At 41.6% G+C, this 21,874-nt stretch overlaps 1 protein-coding gene across 1 annotated transcript in view; it reads left to right on the top strand.

Annotated features, from left to right (window-relative positions):
- The window catches only part of triob (trio Rho guanine nucleotide exchange factor b), a 145,850-nt gene that overhangs the window by 65,938 nt on the left and 58,038 nt on the right, over positions 1–21,874 (top strand). The window contains exons 9-15 of the mRNA XM_030071844.1: positions 12,695–12,886; positions 15,239–15,370; positions 15,569–15,799; positions 17,682–17,804; positions 18,088–18,279; positions 20,960–21,129; positions 21,516–21,690. Of these exons, the coding sequence (XP_029927704.1) occupies positions 12,695–12,886; positions 15,239–15,370; positions 15,569–15,799; positions 17,682–17,804; positions 18,088–18,279; positions 20,960–21,129; positions 21,516–21,690 (1,215 nt within the window). The remainder of the gene's footprint in view (positions 1–12,694; positions 12,887–15,238; positions 15,371–15,568; positions 15,800–17,681; positions 17,805–18,087; positions 18,280–20,959; positions 21,130–21,515; positions 21,691–21,874) is intronic.

Raw genomic sequence — 21,874 nt, 5'->3', positions numbered from 1 at the left:
GTCCCCAAGTGGAGTCGCAAAAACAATCAAGCGCTACAACGAAACTGGCACACATGAGGACCGACCCAGAAAAGGAAGACCAAGAGTCACCTCTGCTTCTGAGGACAAGTTCATCCGAGTCACCAGCCTCAGAAATCGCAAGTTAACAGCACCTCAGATCAGAGACCAGATAAATGCCACGCAGAGTTCTAGCAGCAGACCCATCTCTAGAACAACTGTTAAGAGGAGACTGCGCCAATCAGGCCTTCATGGTCAAATAGCTTCTAGGAAACCACTGCTAAGGAGAGGCAACAAGCAGAAGAGATTTGTTTGGGCCAAGAAACACAAGGAATGGACATTAGACCAGTGGAAATCTGTGCTTTGGTCTGATGAGTCCAAATTTGAGATCTTTGGTTCCAACCGCCGTGTCTTTGTGAGACGCAGAAAAGGTGAACGGATGGATTCCACATGCCTGGTTCCCACTGTGAAGCATGGAGGAGGAGGTGTGATGGTGTGGGGGTGTTTTGCTGGTGACACTGTTGGGGATTTATTAAAAATTGAAGGCACACTGAACCAGCATGGCTACCACAGCATCCTGCAGCGACATGCCATCCCATCCGGTTTGCATTTAGTTGGACGATCATTTATTTTTCAACAGGACAGTGACCCCAAACACACCTCCAGGCTGTGTAAGGGCTATTTGACCAAGAAGGAGAGTGATGGAGTGCTGCAGCAGATGACCTGGCCTCCACAGTCACTGGACCTGAACCCAATCGAGATGGTTTGGGGTGAGCTGGACCGCAGAGTGAAGGCAAAGGGGCCAACAAGTGCTAAACACCTCTGGGAACTCCTTCAAGACTGTTGGAAAACCATTTCAGGTGTCTACCTCTTGAAGCTCATCGAGAGAATGCCAAGAGTGTGCAAAGCAGTAATCAGAGCAAAGGGTGGCTATTTTGAAAAAACTAGAATATAAAACATGTTTTCAGTTATTTCACCTTTTTTTGTTAAGTACATAACTCCACATGTGTTCATTCATAGTTTTGATTCCTTCTGTTAGAATCTACAATGTAAATAGTCATGAAAATAAAGAAAACGTATTGAATGAGAAGGTGTGTCCAAACTTTTGGCCTGTACTGTAGATATATATATAGACACAGATAGATAGATAGATAGATAGATAGATAGATAGATAGCACTTTTCAAAACAAAGTTACAAAGTGTTTCTTCTTCCTCTCCTTCTTCTTCTTCTTCTTCATAACAAGAGTAATAGCAGCAAAAATGCTAATAATAATCATGATAATGAACTTTATCACTTTTCATAACAAATTACCGTTGTCTTTGCTGTTTGCAATTAATGTTTCTTTGCTTTACAAGGAAAACATGGATTACAAATAGAGAAACATCAATATCACATGAGAATGGAAAGAAATAAAAACATTGGCCATGTTTAAAACAATAGATATGAGACACCAAGAAAATATACTAAATAAGACCAATCCAGCAAATTGCCCCACCGTTTATTTGCCAGTGCCAGCCAGCTAGCCTCTTCATACTGTCAACTAGAGAGCCAGAGAACTGAGATTGCTTTTCAATAAACTGCTGATCAATCAGCATTGCAAGTAAGGGCAATATTTATGTTTTAAGTAATGCAACTACATTTACGTGTATGGAGCTGCTTGCTGCTCCATACACAGGTGTAGAGAGAGGGGAAGAGGGAGTTGTATCTTGATTCAGTAAAATGAAGTAAGGTTGATTTAATGCTGCCTCCATCACTTAATCATGTAACAGAAGCAAACACCGTGATGGTTCATTGGCTGCCCGTCTCCCCTATTCCCAAAATGAAGCAGACCAACAGGTAAATGGATCAGGCATCATGGTTTTTCTGGCTCCTCTTTTTATTTCAACCTATTAGTCTAAGGTCTGTCCCAGTGTTTTTGACATGTCAGATTTACCAGATGGAAAGTGAAAGAATCCCAGGCCTTTGCCTTTGGAGAATTTTCGCTTGCAGTCCCAGACACAACATTTTGTCATCATATACTCAGGCATGCAGTATTCTCAAGTTAAGTGTGTTTACAGCCTCTTTCAAGTTGAACCTAAAAAATACCAGGTTTGCTGTTTCACCCCAAGTCCGACCTTTGGTCACTGGTCTAGCCTAGCTGTTCTTTGCTCTTGTCTGTTCTCCCTTGAGCATCCTCTCCTGAAACCTGAGCTGCACTGTGCTTCCTTCCATGGCCCTTCTCCTCCTCATTCTGTGCTGCCCTGTCACCTCCCATCATCACTGATGCCCACGTGATCTGGCACGAGAAAATGAGGCAGCTATGCAGCTAGCAGTCCAGCCAGTTAGCGCACAGGAAGTGGCACCTGTCTTGGTTGTGCGAGGGTTCAGTTTGGTGTTTGTTTTCAGAGTTTCTTCACTCTTTGAGTATGTGTGTACTTTTTCTTTTTCTGTTTCGTTTGCATCTTCTTTCATTGAGGCACTTAGCTGGTATTTCCATCCAGAGCAATTTACAGTGAATAAGGAACTTTCTCACTGAATCTACTGCTTCTTGGTTGTGTCTGTCCATGGGTCTCTCCTGCTGCCCCAAAGACTTTGTAACAACTTTGTAACAACAACAACAGACTTTTTACAATTTGTAATTCAGCTCACTGCTTGTGCCAGTAATTAACCTTTCAAAATTGAGAGCTGCAACAAAAAATAACAAGACAGAACTATGGCAGGTCCGTGGGTCAAATGGTTACCCCCGCCTCATTCCCACTGGCATTATTGTGCATGACTAGGCCATCACCGCTCAGTGGATCACTGACAACAACATTGCCATGGTATTGTCAGCATGAATGCCCAGCCTTTTTTTCCACTGTATTAAATTATATGGCTTTTTACTTTATCTTTTATGAGAGCTCCATCAAAAGAGTCAAAAGAGGGAAAAGAAGAGGGAGAAAACATCGTGGCTGCAATGAGGTTGTGGAAATTTCTTATTTGAAGAAGACACAGCAGGATACAGAAATAATTTGGAGATAGGTGCCCAAAGTTCACTCGAGAGAGAAAGAGAGAGAGAGAGAGAGAGAGAGAGAGAGAGAGAGAGAGAGAGAGAGAGAGAGAGAGAGAGAGAGAGAGAGAGAGAGAGAGAGAGAGATGTCATTTAACAAGGCAGAGCAGGAAATTCAGCAACTTTTACTTGTAACCGTCTGACAGTTTGCCTGGTTATACCTAATAAATCTAAATATTTTAAATAAATAAATAAATAATTTTGGGCTGCAATTGGCTTTAAATCTCATAGAGACTGTTCTCTCTCATTTAGATCAACATTTTAAATGACAAAAAAGCTCCACTGCTCTCTGACCATTACACAACCATATGTTTTCCCATTCCAGTGTAACTAATGCCAGTGTGGCAAAAGTTGGAGGCTAGGGAGACTGTGGCCCAGAGGGGGGACCTGAACCTGAGCGGGCCCAGAGGCAGTTTGAGCCACCGCCCAAAGCCAATTGAGTCAACACTGGGAACTGTGATGAGCTGCTAACCCATGAGACAACAGTAGTAGAAAGGATGGAGGGCAATGCAGTATAAACACACACACATACACACAGTTGGGTGCACAGAGGGCGACCACCGCCCCCTCCACCCATTCTTCCACAGGATGCACTCTTTCCCCTTCCTGTTGCCTGCATGACTGGCTGGAAACACACACTGTCAGGCTCATGACGGTGTTTTTGCGTGATGGACGTGGTGTGTTTACATGGAGGATGTTGATCGGGGTAAAACGGCAGGAGCGTGCGTGTCGGTGAGTGTGATAGTATGTATGATGGTGGTTGTGTGTGTGTGTGTGTGTCAGGGGTGGGGTCAGTGCAAAATAAGAGTGCATGCGAGTGTTTGTGAGTGTGTACATGTGCTTCTGCTTTTTTATTTGTGTTCTTGTGACACTGCCTATATCTCCATGTTTCTGTGTTCTACCTGTTTCGGTGAAAGAACGCACCTTATTGCTTACCCTGTGAAAATCAGATGAAACAACACACTTATGTGTGGCAGTTTCCCTTGATATCAAGCTGTTGCTCCCTCAACATTGCTTCAGTATTCAGAGCCAGATAGAATACTTCAGTTTAAGCTCAGGTTAAAACCACAGGCAAATCAAACCGTGATGGTTTGTGGTTATGTAACTGATAATGCGTCATGCTAATTGTAATGCAATAGCTGGAGCTATGTTGTTGTTATGGACACAACTGTATATGAAGGGATAGGTGGATGAGAGAGGTTTTACTGGTTGAAATTTTCATGTACACCCTCTAGTTCACGATGTTGTCACTACTTAAGATATTCTGTTTTACGGGAAGTAAAAGTGATGTGAGGTCATTTCATAGGGACTTTAAAACTGCACTTTGTGAGTAAAGGATCCACCAAATATCATGTTGATTCGATTTGTGGGAACGCTGGTGAGCCACTTGTGTTGTGGCTAAATGCTGGGGTCTTAGAGATAAGTGACACCACAATTATTTTGTCCCCCAGCACCATTAATATACTGTTTCCCTGATATATTAATATGTTGCAATGGCAAACAATCTGTTACACACCTATGCAAATGATGCACAATGCAGATACCAAAGAGAGAAGTCCTGAGGAAGATGGCATGAATGTTGTCCGCACAGGACTGTGCACTTCTGCCACTAAACATGAGCAACAAGTAAACTGATGCTCCGAAGAAAATTATTTATTATTTAGAATTATTAATTTACAACAAATAGTACAAGACTGACGTGCGGCAGAGCAAAACCATTTGTAAACGGATTGCTATTCATAGACACATAAATAGGCTTCCCTCTTTATATACAGTACAATATTTCAACCCTCAGTGGAGCCACAGACTGTCCTCCATCAGTACTCTGCTACTGCTGGTATTTTTTAATTAACATTCAAATAGTGCTTCATAATTTAGTTCAGACACAAGAACAGTTCAAGAGAGTACAAGTGGCTGTAACCTGAGCGTAATGTTAAGATTGACATTAGATGGATTTCTTTTATGACAGTGCTGCAATTTTTATCACTCTGGAGAAGAGAGATATTCCTTTAAGACACATCCTCAACCTTAATCCTCCTCACTGGAACAGCAGCAGCAAAGGGCCTTGAAAACCCTTAAAAAAAAAGCACATGACATGCCCCTTTTTCTTAGAAATGATTTCTGAAAATCACAAAGAATTGTGTTGTCTGTCTATCAGTTCCACACTCTAAGCGTAAAGAGACTCTTAGCCTTTAGACATGTGACTGACCAGGCTGGATGTCAGCCTCTTTCTTCTCATGCTGCTGTCCTCAGCCGGGCTCGTGGTTGTGGATATTTGTGGACATTTTGGCCTAAGGGTTGTGCTAGGGGAATCGTCATAAGGCCATCAAAGTCAACAGGAATCTTCTATGTTCAGCAAATTATTTTGCAGTCTATTCATTTCATTCACAGATATGTTGTGTACTTTTTTATGGCATTTGAATACAGTTAGCTATAGTTAAACCTTTTGGGGCTTACTACTGGAGACTTGTCACTATACAGACTATGCAGAGACCCTGGGTAGGCTACAGTGTCACAGGAACCCTTCTTTTATTATAAACTACTGTAAAATGATCATTATTTAAGTTAGATGCAGGTATCCAGTTAAGACGCAGTTGACAGTGGCAGACAGTTTTAGTGCTTCAATGTTGATCAAAAGCAGAAATTAATAGGAAGCATGAACATCACAGCACACCTAATTACAAGGAGCATGAAATAACCCAAAAAACACACTCTTAAAAGGTTTACTAAAGTATAACATGTGGATATGATGCATGAATATCTCACAGCTGTTCTTTCAGCATTGCTTCCATTTTCGGTCAGGCCAAGCCTAAAAACGGGCTCCTTTACTCTAGAAGCAGAGTAAAGGAGTGCTGCAGCTTCCAGTTTTCCAGTTTCTCAGAGTAATCGCAAAGTCTTCCATTTCCTGACATGAGGGCAAATAACCATGATAATGATCAACATTATGCCATTATCTCCCCTTTCTTTATCAGTATGACACACAGCACAGTCCCACACGTACGTGCGTTCACACACATACACACACTCACACTCACACTCTCAGAAAGCAGTGATTATCATTCTCACCTATAGCAATGTGTAATTTATTGTGATCTGGTCATTCAGCATACACATTGTATTGGTACCATCCTTCCTGATTTCCTATACTGAAGGGAACAAAAGTTTAATTTAACTCTTCGTGGCACAGCACAAATACCTACAAGGATACAAGCATGCAATTATGCAATAATTGTTAACAGATGTGTTCTTAATACATTTGTTTTTTACCTAGTGGATGTGTAACCCTGATTGTAGTTTTCAGTTCTGATTAGCTGAGATATTTTACAAAGCATTTCTGAAATGCCCAACAAATGAACATCCCCTTTCTTCTTTACTACAGTTAAGAAGCAAACTGAGGCCATGGTTACAGTATTATTACAGTGGCTAACACGCAGTGAAGGCTAAAGTCAGACACACAAAAAACAGCCTCCTGTGGCTTACTGAGTAAATAAACTGGAGAAAGAAAAAGAAATATTGACACAATAACTGGCATACCCTTCTTTATGGGAATTATCATGGAGATCATTATGGAGATACATTTCTGTCCATACAAACCAACAGTGAAAATTGAAAAATCTTACTAATGCCTTACATGAATTGTCTCACTTAAATCAAAACAAAAAAATGTACAGAATTAAAAATAATTTGATTTCAGTTCTAACTTTTGGGACATAGGGCCCTATCTTGTGCCACCCGCTATCCGCTGCCACGACCCGCTACCCGCAAATTGCGGATTTAGGAACCTCCGCTATCCCTAAACGGTATCTTGCGCCACCCGCTACCCGCTATCCGTTATGCCGACTGCATCATTTGCGCCTGGAGGTGCGTCGTGGGCGTGTTTCATGCGCTATCCCTAAGGTTGCTATCTTGCGCACACACTTTAGGGATAGCGGATAGCGGGTGGTCAGGACCACCCGCTATCCGCTATCCCTAAAGTTTGGGCTGTTAGGAGAGCGCGCCCAGGCGGCTTCAGTGCACGCCCCGACGGAGCCTCACCACGCACAGGGTCGGACTGATACCGGGACGCCGCCGGAATGGACTGAGTATATTACTCATATAGACTGTTTAGAGGAAAGACTGTTTTAATTGGACACTATCGCCAGCACGTTTTATTGTTTTATCATAAGCCAGCAGCTGTGCTATATTTTTATTTTTAATATTTTATTTGCCCAATCTACCTTGTCAATAAATTAGTTTACACATAGTTCCACCTCTGCCTCTTGTGTGTGTGTGGTGTGGCCCGGGGATTTTACTCAATCAGTACAACCTTGTGACGCGTCCACTTGGACACATGTGGCTCCACCTCCCGAATTAACTCGCCTATAATATAATATATAATATGTATATAAAGCCACCTTGCTTTAGCCTCAGTAGAAGCCCTGAGAAAATCTCCCTCCCTCTCTCCATCGCGGGTTTAGGATTTAGGATTTAGGATAGCGCATCCTGCCCTTAAAGGCAATGGCACCTGGCACACTGATTGGTTTAACTGGCGTAACGCCCAAAACACACCTATTCATAATATAGCGGGTAGCGCAGGTGTTTTGCGGATAGCGGGAGGTGCACAAGATAGCAACTTTTACGGGGGAACGCCTCTTCCTAAATCCTAAATCCGCAAATAGCGGGTTTAGGGAGTCTGGCGCAAGATAGGGCCCATAGTGTCCTCTGCCAAAATGTAATTTGGATAGTATGTTCTAATGGTTGGGACCTAGAAGTAAAACATTTTCCTTGAGGTCATTTTTATTTATGAAATTATTTATGCAAAAAATGACCAAAATGTAGATTCATTTTTACATTTTCTCTTTCACCCCTTTTGCACCAAAAGGTTCCTGGTCTTGCTCTGTGGGCAAAGCAATTGTCCTCAGTTGTGTTGTGTTTGTATCGTGTGAGAACAGTGAACTTAATGCAAATAAGGAGGTGTGTGTCTAATTATTGTGTGTGCAACTGACAACAGCAACACAGTAAACATGGAAAATGTCAAAGCGGTCTTTATGTTCGTGGTTATTTTCCACTGTGCCGCTGTGATGTTGTATCTGGTTTTGGAGAGGAGATGCATGCAGGTTGAAAATGAAATTGGGGATGCTAGAAAGGCAAGAGCTGACTAAAGCTAACTACATTTATGTAGCGTAATGTAAACTGCACCTGGACCATCCCCAGGGACTCAGAGAGTATAGTCCCATTGGTGCAGGGACTGTTTTGGGACCGAGGAACTCTATTTCTGGGGTAATGAGAGGGACTGGTTCCTCTGGTGGAAAGAGGGCTAAGAGTCCCAAGGTCCTCAAAAAAGTTCCTGTGTTCCAGTCCCTGTAAAGGAAAAAGGGTATTTGGCTGAAAGTGCACTGCAAGCTACTTTTTTGTGTGTCAGAGAAAGTACTGTCAGAACGCACCTGTTCCACATGTTGTGTTTTCCGGCTGTAGGTTTATTTCCCAAGTCAGCTCTATGTTGGTCTGAGAAGCCCTTTTATCTGTTAAAAAAAATCATGATTTGGTCTTTAGTTTGCCGGACTTTGCCTGGAGAAAAGGCAAAGTCAGGGACAATAAACAGGATTCGCTTGTATTGTTTACTACAGGAGTGGTGTATTTTTTCCAAGATCTTAGCTTTAAGCCTTATCTGCCACATCGTTAAGTGTCTCACCACCATTGAATATTTACATAAAATCACACTCACAGTAATCACCCAGGACGATCAGCCCAATAAGCATGAGACTGCACAGCACCCCGAGACACGCTACGGCACTCTTGAGGTAAACTATAGAGATAATATAGTGTTTTATGTGTTGTCAAAATCATGTGTTTCTATTTTAACATGCATTTGCATATGTGCTTGCTTACCTAATATACTTGGTTGCACCATTTCTGGTTCATCTTCTGTGTTTGGTGGAGCTGTGATGTTTGGAGTTGTCATGTTTGTCCGTGGTCTGTCAGCAGGGAAGTAATCTCCTCTTTGCTCCTGAGATGATTTCCTCTTGTCCCACTGAGTTGGGTTTGTGTGTGTCATATGTGCAAATGTCAGGTAGATGGTGCAGCAGAAGACCTAGTTAAAGATATTCAAATCAAATCAGCCACTGAGGAAACCATGTGACCAATAGAAATCAGGAAACGCTGGACAGAATAGACAATAAATTAATCTTTTTTGCATCTTTGTGCAGGCATGAAACAAAACTCAGACTGCACAGTGCAGCCACGGGACAAAATAAATTGGCTTTGACTTTAAGAAAAGTAGTTATGTCATGCTGTGCTCCCTGAGAGGCTGTGGTCAAACTTTACAACACTTCTACAACTGGATGCTTCATTTTCAAAAGTTAATCATTTGGATGAAGTTAATTATTTCTAATCTGTTGTAAAAAGAACATACACAGCCAGTTTTTTTTTTTTTTTTTTTTTTAATTATTCATGATAGGCAGCTCTGTTTGGCTTGTTTGCATAGAATAAGTATCCTGTTTGAAACAAATGGGATATCAGACATACAGACACGTTAATATTCTAATAATACAGTGAAAAGATACTGTTCACTTTTAACAGTCTGTCCTTTACCTTTGCTTAGTCTCTGCTATTTAATACTGTCACCCTGCATATTTTTACTTTTAAGACCCTGTCAAACTAAGATTTGACATAAAGTCATCATGCCTTTATTTTACATTGACTGCGCCGACAAATGAGATAAAAACTAGTGTACATAAGGCATCATCCGTGCAGGTAATGGAAAACAATATTGCATTATTCATCCAAACACTCCCATGTGTCGAGGTTGTGTAGCACTCTGCGAGGTCTCACTTGTTTTCCGAATGCGAGGATCTCCCCATTGTCCTTTTTGCACAACAGGAAACGTGTTAAGATGTGATGTTGTGAGAGTTGTTCTGATGTAATTTGATCACACAGTGAATACCACTGAGGCCTTTTCTCAGTATCTGCTTCCCTCTCTTTAGACTGATTGACTTCCTCATCAGTTTTACATTAACAACATCCTCCTCCTCTCCCTATCTCTGTTTCATCCTGTTACCTTCACTCTCTCTCACTCGGTCTCACTCTCCACATACACTCTCTCACACTTCGCCTCCATGCCCTCATCAGTTTTAAATTAGGATCACTTCCTGTCTGCGTCTCTCCCATTCATTCTCTGCCCTCCCCCATCAGTTTTAGATTAAGGCTGCACCATCGAGTTGTCCATCCTCTGCTGTTTATCCTAATTCATAATGTCCCACAGATGGCACACAGCCCTTCAGGCCAGGTGGTTTTGACTAGGTAGCCTTGCTTCTGCTTTACTGCTAAATGGGTGTGTGTGTGTTTGTGTGATTTTGGGTGGATGGGTACATGTGTCTGTGCCTCTGGGCCTTCAAGTGTGAAAATGTTCATTAGGCCATATATGTTCCAAATGAAAAGTAAGAATAAATATTTTATAGTGCTAGTGAAATTCCTGGGTTTGTTTATTTAATTATTGATTCCTTCATACATTCAGTTATTACCTCCTTTGGTACTATTACAGCATTTTATGTTTGATGGTTTTTAACCTATAATAGCATCTAGATTTGTTTTCCTGTGATATTGGGTAGTATCCCTCTAAAATGTATTACATTAGTTCTGCTTCTGGAGAGATTTGTGTGTGTGTATTTGTGTGTAAGCATGGACTGCTGTGCGTGTGTGTATCACAGCATCCCTACTGCTGTGCGTTTCAGAGCAATTGGACTCTCTTGACTGCTCATGTGAGCCATTCGTCTAAACACAACACCATGGTCTCTATTATCCTCCAGCCAGCAGCAGACTCAATGCAGTGCTGTTGATGTCCCAATAACATGTTTTTCCTGGACTGAGGACAATGGCTAACATCCCCAGATGGGTTGTACACAATAATGTCTCCTACAAGCAATAATAAAGCTATTTCTAAGCAATTCTTAAATGCTAACATCAGAAAAGACACCATCAAAAACGATTTTGAAGCCCTTCTCAGAGAATGAAAAGTTGAAAAATATTTTGCTTCACATATTGGGGCTCAAATAAAAAGTTAAGTAAACAAAACGTGCACTCTGTAGGCTTTTACCTTTGATGGAAACCAATAATGTGGGTTGCTAGAATCACGCTTCACGAGAGCCCTCCTCTGTTTCAGCACTGAAGCTGGTGTTTGGTTCATTTTCCCTCCTGTTGTGATTGGAACAAGCCAACAAAGAGCCATAATAGGCTGCAGGAGCAGTAATTGAATAGAATAATAACAGGCTGTTAACACAGTCGTTAATTAGTGTTTGCTGATCCCTGCCTATCTACACCAAACAGCTTGGAGTGGACTGAAAGGTTAAGAGGAAAATGGGTTTGTTTTTATTACTCAGATGGGGTGTGCATTCCCAAGTGGAATGACCACTGTGTGTGTGTTTGTGTGTGTGTGTGTGTGTCTGTCTGTGTGTATTGGAAAGTGGGAGAAACAGTGTGGGGAGGGACAGAAGTAGAGTTGGACTTGAGCTTTGATTGTTCTCTAAAATCCCTCGGCCTCATATGTGTGTTTTTATAACCCTAGACAAGATATTGCTAGCTGATTTTCAGTGGACATGTGGCTACAGTGCTATAATTTGTAATTGTGCATATTGTCTATGAGATCATTATGATCACCAATGTGGTCTGCAATACTACAGTCTGTGTATTGACCCAAAGTTAGATGAGCCCTTCTCCATCAAGACAATGAAGGGTTTAATGTTACTTTGTCACACAAACCCTCATGTTTGCATTGTCTTTATTTAAAAGCTGTTCTAATTGTCAGGACATATGCACATTATGAACAATTAATTAAAATATTATTGAAAATGAAATGTTGCCAAGTGTACTATCCTAATGGAACTGCATTTTTTTGTGATAAAGGTAAAAAGTCTGACAAAACATTATTGTAAATGATGCATTATGGTGAGACAGAGATGCCCTGGCCTACCAACTGTATTTTCCAGATATAAGATCAGACGCAGTGTTTCGCACAGCTTGTCGGTTTACATCAGAAGGGTGGGGGGATATTATTGATGACTTTTTATTGATGTTTCCTTCAGCAAGCACAGTCATGTTTATTCAGGCACTTAAGTCTCTCAGTGTAGTATAAACTAATGGCATTAGTTCTGTTCAGTTTGTGATAGGGCAGACACACTGCAGTTGCAATGAATTATGGTCATTGTAGTCCACAAACATGCTCTTAACACTTAGCAGTATTAAATCTCAGGCATGTGAGCGTAACACTGGTGAGAACCACCAGCTTCACACACCATGTAACCCAAAGCGAATCCAAAAGAATATTTTACTTGCGGGCTGTTAATTTACCTGGGCATGCTCCCAAATATTGTATGAAACAGTGTATATGAGTCAGTGGTGCATCATGTAACCTGGCAGCTAGATATCAGCCTCTGGCTTATTAGATTCTGGCAGCTCAGTGCTCAGTCAGCCAGGTTCAGTATTTTCATAAATCTCTTACCATGTGTCTCTCTGTTTGAGTGTGTGTGTGTGTGTGTGTGTGTGTGTGTGTGTGTGCATATTGATCAAATCTTTTACTTTTTATGCTACTTAGATTTAAACAAGCACCAGGCTGCATATGAATTTTTAGCTGAAATGACAATCCAGGTTCTTCGGATCTCTAACTGTTTGTCTCTGTGTCCTTGTCCCCGTAACAGAATGTGTATGTGAACATCAACCGGATCATGTCAGTAGGGAACCGGCTTCTGGAGTCTGGCCACTACGCCTCCCAGCAGATCCAGCAGATCTCAGGCCAGCTGGAGCAGGAGTGGAAGGCCTTTGCCGCGGCACTGGATGAACGCAGCACACTGCTTGAGATGTCTGCCAGCTTCCACCAGAAAGCAGACCAGGTATGAGCATCTGATGCAATATTCATATACACACAAAAGGCACAGCATGCACACAGCCCCAAACAATTGCTGTATACAGTGACAATATCAATAGATTTCCACTTGAAAGCTATGTACTATATGTGCTGCATAATTATTGTATGGACACACATACTGCTGTCAGCAAGCCTCCACAGGACTGACATGAAACACACAAGCATATATTATTGTGTGTGGGCACACTCATAAGCAACAACACACACATACTGACATGCAGAAAAGTAGCTGCATGCATTGCTGCTGGATATGCCGGAGGTGGAGTGGAGCATACTAGAATTATTTTGTTTAGGTTATTGAATACATTTTTCAATAATCTCTAATTTCTTAGTAGCTTATTTGCCCAAGACTATTGTAGCTTTATACTATTGTTATTTTTAATTTTTGCTTTACCAGCAATAGATTTAAGAGCATTTAAACGATCAGCACTACGGTACTTTCCATTGTTTTGTGTGCAGTTGCAGTAATAATCCATGAGACAGTTGTTTAATGTCTTCCGTGTACGGTGTCAGGGTCAGAAATAAATGGGTTTGGGGCAGAATGGCAGCAAATAAATGCAACGTATTACTTGGAAATGGGTGGAAACCGCTGTAAAATTAACAGCTCACTTTCTTCATTTTCCTTGGTGTAAACTTGTCCCTTTGATTTTTGGTTTGCATTTGTAAAGTGGCTGGGACAGTCCCCTTCCCTTCAAGCATTATTTAACACATTAGAGAGCTGGCAAGCTAGATTGCCAGCTACCTCTAGTTCCGACATAGAGTGCTTTTTAATTTGGGAAAAAAAAACATAAAAAAAAAAAAAATCCAACAACACCCTTTGAGGTGTGATGAGAAGAAGTTCCAGAAGAAGCCAAACAGTTGTTGAACTTCTGTCAGTTTGCCCTGGGATTAAAACAGCTGGCAAATATTTTACTGTTGACCATTTGAGGATTGTTTTTAATTATGTTATGACCTATTATTAATAAAAAAAAAAAATGCTTAAATAAATCTGTTATTAATAAAATATGTTTGAACAAGATTCATTTGCTATTTGAAATTGCCTTGGAAATGATCCAGAATGCCTCAAATATACATTTCACAAGAGGAAAAAAAACTATAATAACTATGTTAATAATAATAATAATAATAATAATAATAATAATAATAATATATTGTTTTGATACCAAGGTAATGAGACAGGCCAAAATTACACTAAGGAAATTGTGTTGCACGTTTCTGCTTGTGGCACTGTAGCCTGTATTTTTGGATTAGATTAAACCTGTAAAATCGAGCAACTGTTGCAGTAGAATTAGTACTTTAGTTTTTGATTTAGTTTTTGATTTGATTTTGAAGTTGAGCTAGATGAGCTCGAGTGCAGATCATGTGTACTCTGACCAATTCTAGTTTATTCATGCACACACACACACACACACACACACACACACACACACACACACACACACACACAGATTTAAGCCATCTGTCCTTTGGTTGTGTGTGTGATCCATATCTGCAGGCTACACAAGCTTCCCCTCAGCTGCGTTTGTTTCTGACCGCGCTTTACAGTGAAATTAGTCTCTGCTTGTTTGACTATCACTGCTCGTCTCACTGGGTTAGTTTATTAACTTATTAAATTGTGTTCATGATAATACTTTGGTAAATAGAGACCTCTTTGAAGTGACATTGGCTGCACAGCGATCCAGAGGAACACACACACACACACACACACACACACACACACACACATAGATACACAGAAGTGAAGAAGAAAGCAGAAGTTTGAATGCTACCTCATTGTATAAAGCCAGTGTAACATGCAGCCACTCAGGAGCCTGTGATGCAGGCTCATTTGAATGGCTCATGGTCAGAGAAAGGCTGCACTAAGTTTTAGAAAGGGGGCACTAAGATTTAGAGCAAGTACAGACCAAAGACCGTATATAAGTGAAGCATTCAGAAGTTACTGTCTCAAAACGTTGTGTAGCAGGTGAGCATTATGGATCAACCCAACAAAGGCTAATTTTAGTTGCACTGAGCTCGAGGATCTCAGGAATGTGAACTCAGGTCGTATCTTAAACCTATTTATATATGAAGACCTTTGCTTACTTTTGGCCCACTTCACACCCCATCATGTGTATCTGTTCATGCAATTGGTTCATGAGGCTTCATCATCCATATGAAGATCTTGGATGTATTCACAGCATATCTAACATAGTGTATTGCTCCTGATAAAATGTATCCGTGTCATGTTTATTACAGCTATCCTATGGATGCGTTTCTGCTTTCTTGTGCATGTGTGTGTGTGTGCGCGCGCGTGTGCGTGTGTGTTTTCTCTTCCCAGTACATGAGTAATGTGGAGCCGTGGTGTAAGGCATGTGGTGAGGGAGAGCTGCCTTCTGAGCTGCAGGATCTGGAGGACACCATCCACCATCATCAGGGACTGTATGAGCATGTTACCACTGCGTACTCTGAGGTTAGCACACACAAAGCAGCCATGCAAAACACATACACTTATGCAAACCTTAATGCAAACACAGACAAGCTCTTAATGCAACCAGCATATATTCAAATCAAAAATCCAGAATACATACACATGCCTTCTACAATAATTTCCTTCATCAATATAACCATTCATGTATCCATCAATTAAACTGCTTTTACCCCTTCACAGGTAAGCCAGGATGGCAAGTCTCTGCTGGACAAGCTACAGCGACCTCTGACCCCAGGCAGTGCCGATTCCTTGACGGCATCGGCCAACTACTCCAAAGCGGTGCACCACGTCCTGGACATCATCCATGAAGTGCTGCATCACCAGAGACAGCTGGAGAACATCTGGCAACACCGCAAAGTTCGCCTGCACCAGCGCCTGCAGCTCTGTGTGTTTCAGCAGGACGTACAGCAGGTATAAAGGGACATACGTACACACACACACACACACACACACACATGCACACATGCACACATAAACAGTGAATGCCATTGGCAAGATTTAACATATGGCATATGTATGTTTAATGTTTATATTTTGTAGCTGTGAAATAATTTCTGTTGCTTTTGCATTTTTCAGCATGTGAGTAAATTTGCCATGCCGTTGATTCAAGATGCTCTGTAACTACACACCCATAATTTACAAACAAAGAAAATCTTGGCTTATAAAAAAAAAAAATGGCAGATTAAATTGATTATGACAGAGCCAAGAAATGTTTGTCAAGTCAAATTTTATCTCAAGTACAGTATCACACTAAATGACTTTGTCCAATTTAAAGCACTTAAACAATAAACCAGTAATCAAGGAGCCTAAAGGAGACTTAACAATCGAAGTATGAAAATAAATACAAGACCACAAAAATTACAGATGGAAAACAGTAAAACATAGAGAACAGGACACATAGCAGGAATATGAGGTGATTAAGATTGATTAGTGCATAGCTCTGTCTGTTCTACAGGATGTACTGCACAGCAGAGAGTGTCATTTTAATGATAATTTCAAATCAGATCCAGCTTTTTCAAAGCCTTTTTTCTCTTCCTCCCGGGTTTTCAGTTTGGGAATTATCTCTGGCTGTCTAGATGGCAGAGTCCTGAGATTACAACTACTGAGTTGTTTTCTGGTGTTTACTTGCTGTCTTCTGCCCTTTGGGCCCGACCCATCCTCTGTCTTTCATTCTCACCCTGTCTCTCTCCCTCCTTTTCTCACTTTCTCTTTCTTTCTCTTTCTCTTTCTGTCTTTCTTCTTCACCCTCCCTCCCTCTCTCACTACTTCTCTGTCTCCTTCTCTCTCTCCCTGGCTTCTCTCTCCTTTTGCATTCATTCTTTCACTTCCTCTCCCCAGTCTTTCATCCCCTTTTCTCTTGGTAGTGGTTTCCATGGTGATGCAATTTACTGCCACATAAAGTGTCGAGGGCATTGCGTGCATGTGTGTGTGTCTGTGCGTATGTGTATGGGTGTGTGTGTGTGTGTTTGTCCCATAGAAATAGTCTCCCATAGACCTTGAAAACATCATCATGAAAATCTCCTTTATTACTCCACATAGAAACGGATGGAGCATGACCATCTGTTTAATAGATAATAACGTAATTATGTGCTTAGATTTATAGCTAATCTCATCCACGGTGGAAATGTTGACACATTGCTCTGCTCTGCATTATTATTAAGTAAAACCTAATTGTCCACATTTATGTAATGTAAACATTACAGACGGCATGCAAAGAGAGAGAGGAGGGAAGGGAGTGTGATAGATAGAGAGATAGATAGATTGAGAAAGAGAGAGAGAGAGAGAGAGAGAGAGAGAGAGAGAGAGAGAGAGAGAGAGAGTAGTATAGGAACAGTGTGGCGTCATAGACTTGATTGCTGTGTCCAAGAGGCTTGTGAGGGTGAGAGCGAGCGTGCGTGTGTGTGTGTGAGAAAGAGAGAGACAGAGAGAGAGAGGGGGACAGACAGACAGACAGAGAGACAGAGGGAGAGAGAGAGGGGGAGAGAGAGAGACAGAGAGAGAGAGAGAGAGAGAGAGAGAGAGAGAGAGAGAGAGAGAGAGAGAGAGAGAGAGATGGCATCATCATGGTATTCTCCTACAGCTCTGATGTGGTTTGAATGGAGCCATTCTGGTCAGTTGCGCCCCCTACTGATTAAAAAGTTATACTATACCAATTTCAACCAAGCTTTTTGATTGCATTTTATGAAAATAATTCATTCCCATAAGCTAACAACCAGGAATCCTTCAACACCTATTTACAACTACCAACCTCCCTTTTTCCTGTGTGTGTGTCATGTGTGTCATGTGTGTCAAGGTGCTGGACTGGATCGAGAACCATGGCGAGGCCTTTCTCAGTAAGCACACTGGCGTTGGGAAGTCTCTGCACAGAGCCAGGGCTTTGCAGAAGAGACACGAAGACTTTGAGGAGGTGGCACAGGTGCGCTATTGTAATAACTTGCTCTACTGTATGTGTGTCTAGTGTTAAAACAAGTACATAAAGCCATTATCACATTACATTACATACAAATCACATCTTGCTGAAGCATCACATGTCCAATTCATGTTGAGTAAAAACATACAAAAAGAAAAAATACAAATCTGGTATTGTCTTTAAACACCTCCACTAAATCAGATCTTTTAGAAAGATATAAGAGTGGCTAAGAGTGTATAAGATACTGTTCTGTTTTAAAAGGAGACTTTCTATAATAATAATGTTTCAGAATACCTACACCAATGCTGACAAGTTGTTGGAAGCAGCGGAGCAGTTGGCCCAGACCGGAGAGTGTGACCCAGAGGAGATTTACCAGGCTGCCCACCAGCTAGAGGATCGCATCCAGGACTTTGTGCGACGTGTGGAGCAGCGCAAAGTCCTGCTGGACATGTCTGTCGCCTTCCACACACATGTCAAAGAGGTGTTTATTTGATTTTTCTTTCTCTCCTTTCCCCAAGATTTTTTTTCTTTTTGCTTCTCATCTTCCTCATACAACTGCAGCACCAGTGCAGCTCCTAGATTATCCCTGTTCTGCACATCGATTTGACTCTTCTATTGTGCCAAATGCTAAAACCACACCCTGTTCTTAGTGTACAAAGACAGAATCCAAAAGGGTAGCTGAATATTGATATATTGATTACAATATGGAAATGGCAGTAGGAAACTTTGTCACATCTCAGTGCTATACAAGTCAAAATCCCTTTGCCTAAAAATGTGGCCTCATATAGCTTATTTGGGGCAAAAGGGTGGGTTGTTAGGGTTTGAAAATGGTTTGTCAGTGGGTACCGTACCTTTCACTGCAGGACCTCCATGCTGAAAATAATGACAACGGGGAAAAAAACAAAAACATTTCAGTACTTGGCACTATTGACTATGATTTCACTATAAGCTTTAACACTTTTCAGTGTTTAGTGTGCCAATGCTCAGTCAGCAGTTGTTTTAAGTGTCTCACCTCACAGAGAACAGCCTCCAGTCACAGTTACCATTATGAAATAAATGACACAGATAATAAGAGGTTAGCTAAATGTAACCCAACCTAAAAATGTGTGTGTATGTGTGTGTGTGTATGTGTGTGTTTGTGCGCAAGTGTAAAGCAAAGATAATTGTTCATCAAAATGCTACTGAATATACTCTTGCCAAAGCAGTCATTACATTCATTAAATGAAAAGTCATTAAATTCAGTAAAATATGCAAATATCTGCACTTTCCTCTCCGTCTGCAGTGAATAATTGTGTGTAATGACCATCAGTGATAAGTTCATTGGCCCCCTTTAGCAGCTCTCTACCTATTTTATTATTCCCCATCCCGAGCTGCCTTTGATGTATAACTAACAGAATAACAAGAGGATTTGTTCAGGTATGGTGGGATAAGTCGATAAAGCATAAATTGCAATAACCTTATAAACTGCAATAAAAGCAAAATACATTTTTCAAATATATCATACCCATTCCACTTTAGTTATTTTCTTGACATGCTTATTCCTATTCAGGGTCACGGGCTAGAGCCTAGCCTCAGCATGCATTTGATGGAAGACAGGGACAGAGCTTGGCGTCACTGAAGTTATTATACAGTACTTCTTGTTGATGCACATGCCATTTAATTCCTGGACACAGATATCCCTCTACGATTAGCCAATCAGAGTGTGCAACCTTGTGCCAACTTAATGCAAAGTTAAGATTCTTGGGCACTTATGCAAAGTCAGCACAGAGACCCTTTTAAGCCCCCATCAGAAAGTGTTGCTTTATGTGCTGTTTTCATTGAGGTCTATAATGCGTTTAACCGTGATAGCCAGAGAGCTTTTCATTCATACCCATGGAAAATTCAGAATCTCTAATCCACCTGACCTGGATATGTTTGGAAGAGAGTGGAGCACCCAGAAGAAACCCACCTGACCATGGGGAGAACATGTAAAGTCCATAGCCCCAACCCTCTTACTGTGAAGCAACAGTGCCAACCACTGAGCCAGCATGCCATCCCTCCAGTTGCTCTCACAATGATATATTAATGTGAAAATCATACACTGCATATCATTAACTGTCACAATTAACCTCTCCATACTGATGGAGCACTGTGCTCAGCATGTGTTAACACTACATCCTGTTTACATGAGTCATAGAGACAGTCAGAGCCATGGTGTTATTAATGAAGCTAGTCTTTAATGTCCATATGGACTAATCTCCTTCATCCCATCTGTCAGCTCACACTGGTGGAGGTCACAGTATGTGTTCGCACGTGCATGTGTGTGTGCGCCTCTGTGTATGCATGGGTGTTGCTGTGTGTGCTCCTGTGCGTGACCGCGTGTGTGTATGTGTGTAGAAGTGGCTGTTTCCAGAGCTCCCGTCTGTCCGCTCTCCTAGTTCTGTAGAGGTCTTTGGATGCAGTCCAGACTGGCCTCTTCACAGCCAGTAGGGTGAAAGGCAACAAACAGTTTACTGTGGAGGCTGACCATGAACTACATTTAATAAGAGGGGATCCTGATGTTGATGAATAACATGATGCAGATGAGAACCCGGATTCTGTGTCTTTTTCTTTTAATTAAATAATAGAAGTTTATGTTGGTATAGCTTACCACCCAAATGTGGGTTTTGATGAAGAGACTTGCACAGTGGTCATGTCTGCATAGACACCAGGTAATATGTAATATAACTTATTAAGTGGGTTGTGGAAAACAATAAAAACGGAGGCATTTTTGAGTAGGAACGTGTGGGTGTTTGACAAGAAGAGCAATGGGCGCCAGGGTCTCAGCGCCTGGGTTAGTGTGCCAGGGCTTCAGAAGCCCGAGCCAATTCACCCAGATGGCTAATCTGTTACAAAGATGACCATTCACGAAACACCAGCTCTGAACAGAACTGGTGGGATTTGATTTCTCTTTCTCATCTTGGATTCATCCTTGTTAAGTTGTTTACATAGCTACAACTGCATTTAGACAAAAGCTCTCCCTATTGATTGGCCACCTTTGAGCTCTTTACATTGATAACCCTTAACCATTGGCTACTGTCATGCTATCCATTTTTAACTCTTTAGAACAAGCTTGTGATGGATGCACATGCTAAATACTACTCAATACTAACCAGCTTGTTTCTCTTATCATTCTCCACTAGCTGTGGACATGGTTGGAGGAGCTTCAGAAGGAGCTGTTGGATGATGTGTACGCTGAGTCTGTGGAGGCGGTGCAGGACCTGATAAAGCGTTTTGGTCAGCAGCAGCAGACCACCCTGCAGGCTACTGTCAATGTCATCAAGGAGGGAGAAGACCTCATACAGCAGCTCAGGTAAAGAACTGTTGACGAGAAGTCATAATAGGATAGATGTGGTCCGTGAAGGAAAGGGAATAGAAGGAATTTTGTTTTAGAGACCCAGTCAAGTAGGTAAAAGTTAGAGAAAATTATTCACAAAAGGTCACAAGCTACCTCTTGAAGGTATGAGTTGTCTGTTTTTACTGAACACACTAGCTCACTACTGCCTCGATATTGTGTCAGCTCCTGAGTTAAATTGTTTGTATGGTCATAAACTTATTTCTATTTCTTTTAACTTCAAATCTCAAGGATTTCTTCACATAAACCAGGAGCCCTGCATGATTCTGCAAATTCAAGGTGTTCTCGTCCACTGTTGTGTGCATCATTTACCCTTAAATCCTTTCCATCTGATTTCTCAACAGAGACTCAGCTATCTCAAGCAACAAGACTCCTCACAACAGCTCCATGGCCCACATCGAGAGCGTGCTGCAGCAGCTGGACGAGGCTCAAGGCCAGATGGAGGAGCTCTTCCAGGAGAGGAAGATCAAGCTGGAACTCTTCCTCCAGCTCCGCATCTTTGAGAGGGACGCCATTGATGTGAGTAGGGGGAGGTTAGGGGTCTGTGGGTGGGGCTGAATATCAGGGACGAGACTTTGGCTTGAACTCTATTTGTCACATGATTTCTTAGCCTCTGTTGGCTTGTATTTGGTCAAAACTTGGGAGTATCATGGATTTTGTCGCTGGGGTCCAGCATTTTGAATGTAACCTTATCTGGCCCACC

Source organism: Myripristis murdjan, chromosome 16 (assembly GCF_902150065.1).
Source record: "Myripristis murdjan chromosome 16, fMyrMur1.1, whole genome shotgun sequence".
Taxonomy (NCBI): Eukaryota; Metazoa; Chordata; class Actinopteri; order Holocentriformes; family Holocentridae; genus Myripristis; species Myripristis murdjan.
Note: the sequence above shows the minus strand (reverse complement) of the source record. Positions and strands in the feature narration are given on the sequence as shown.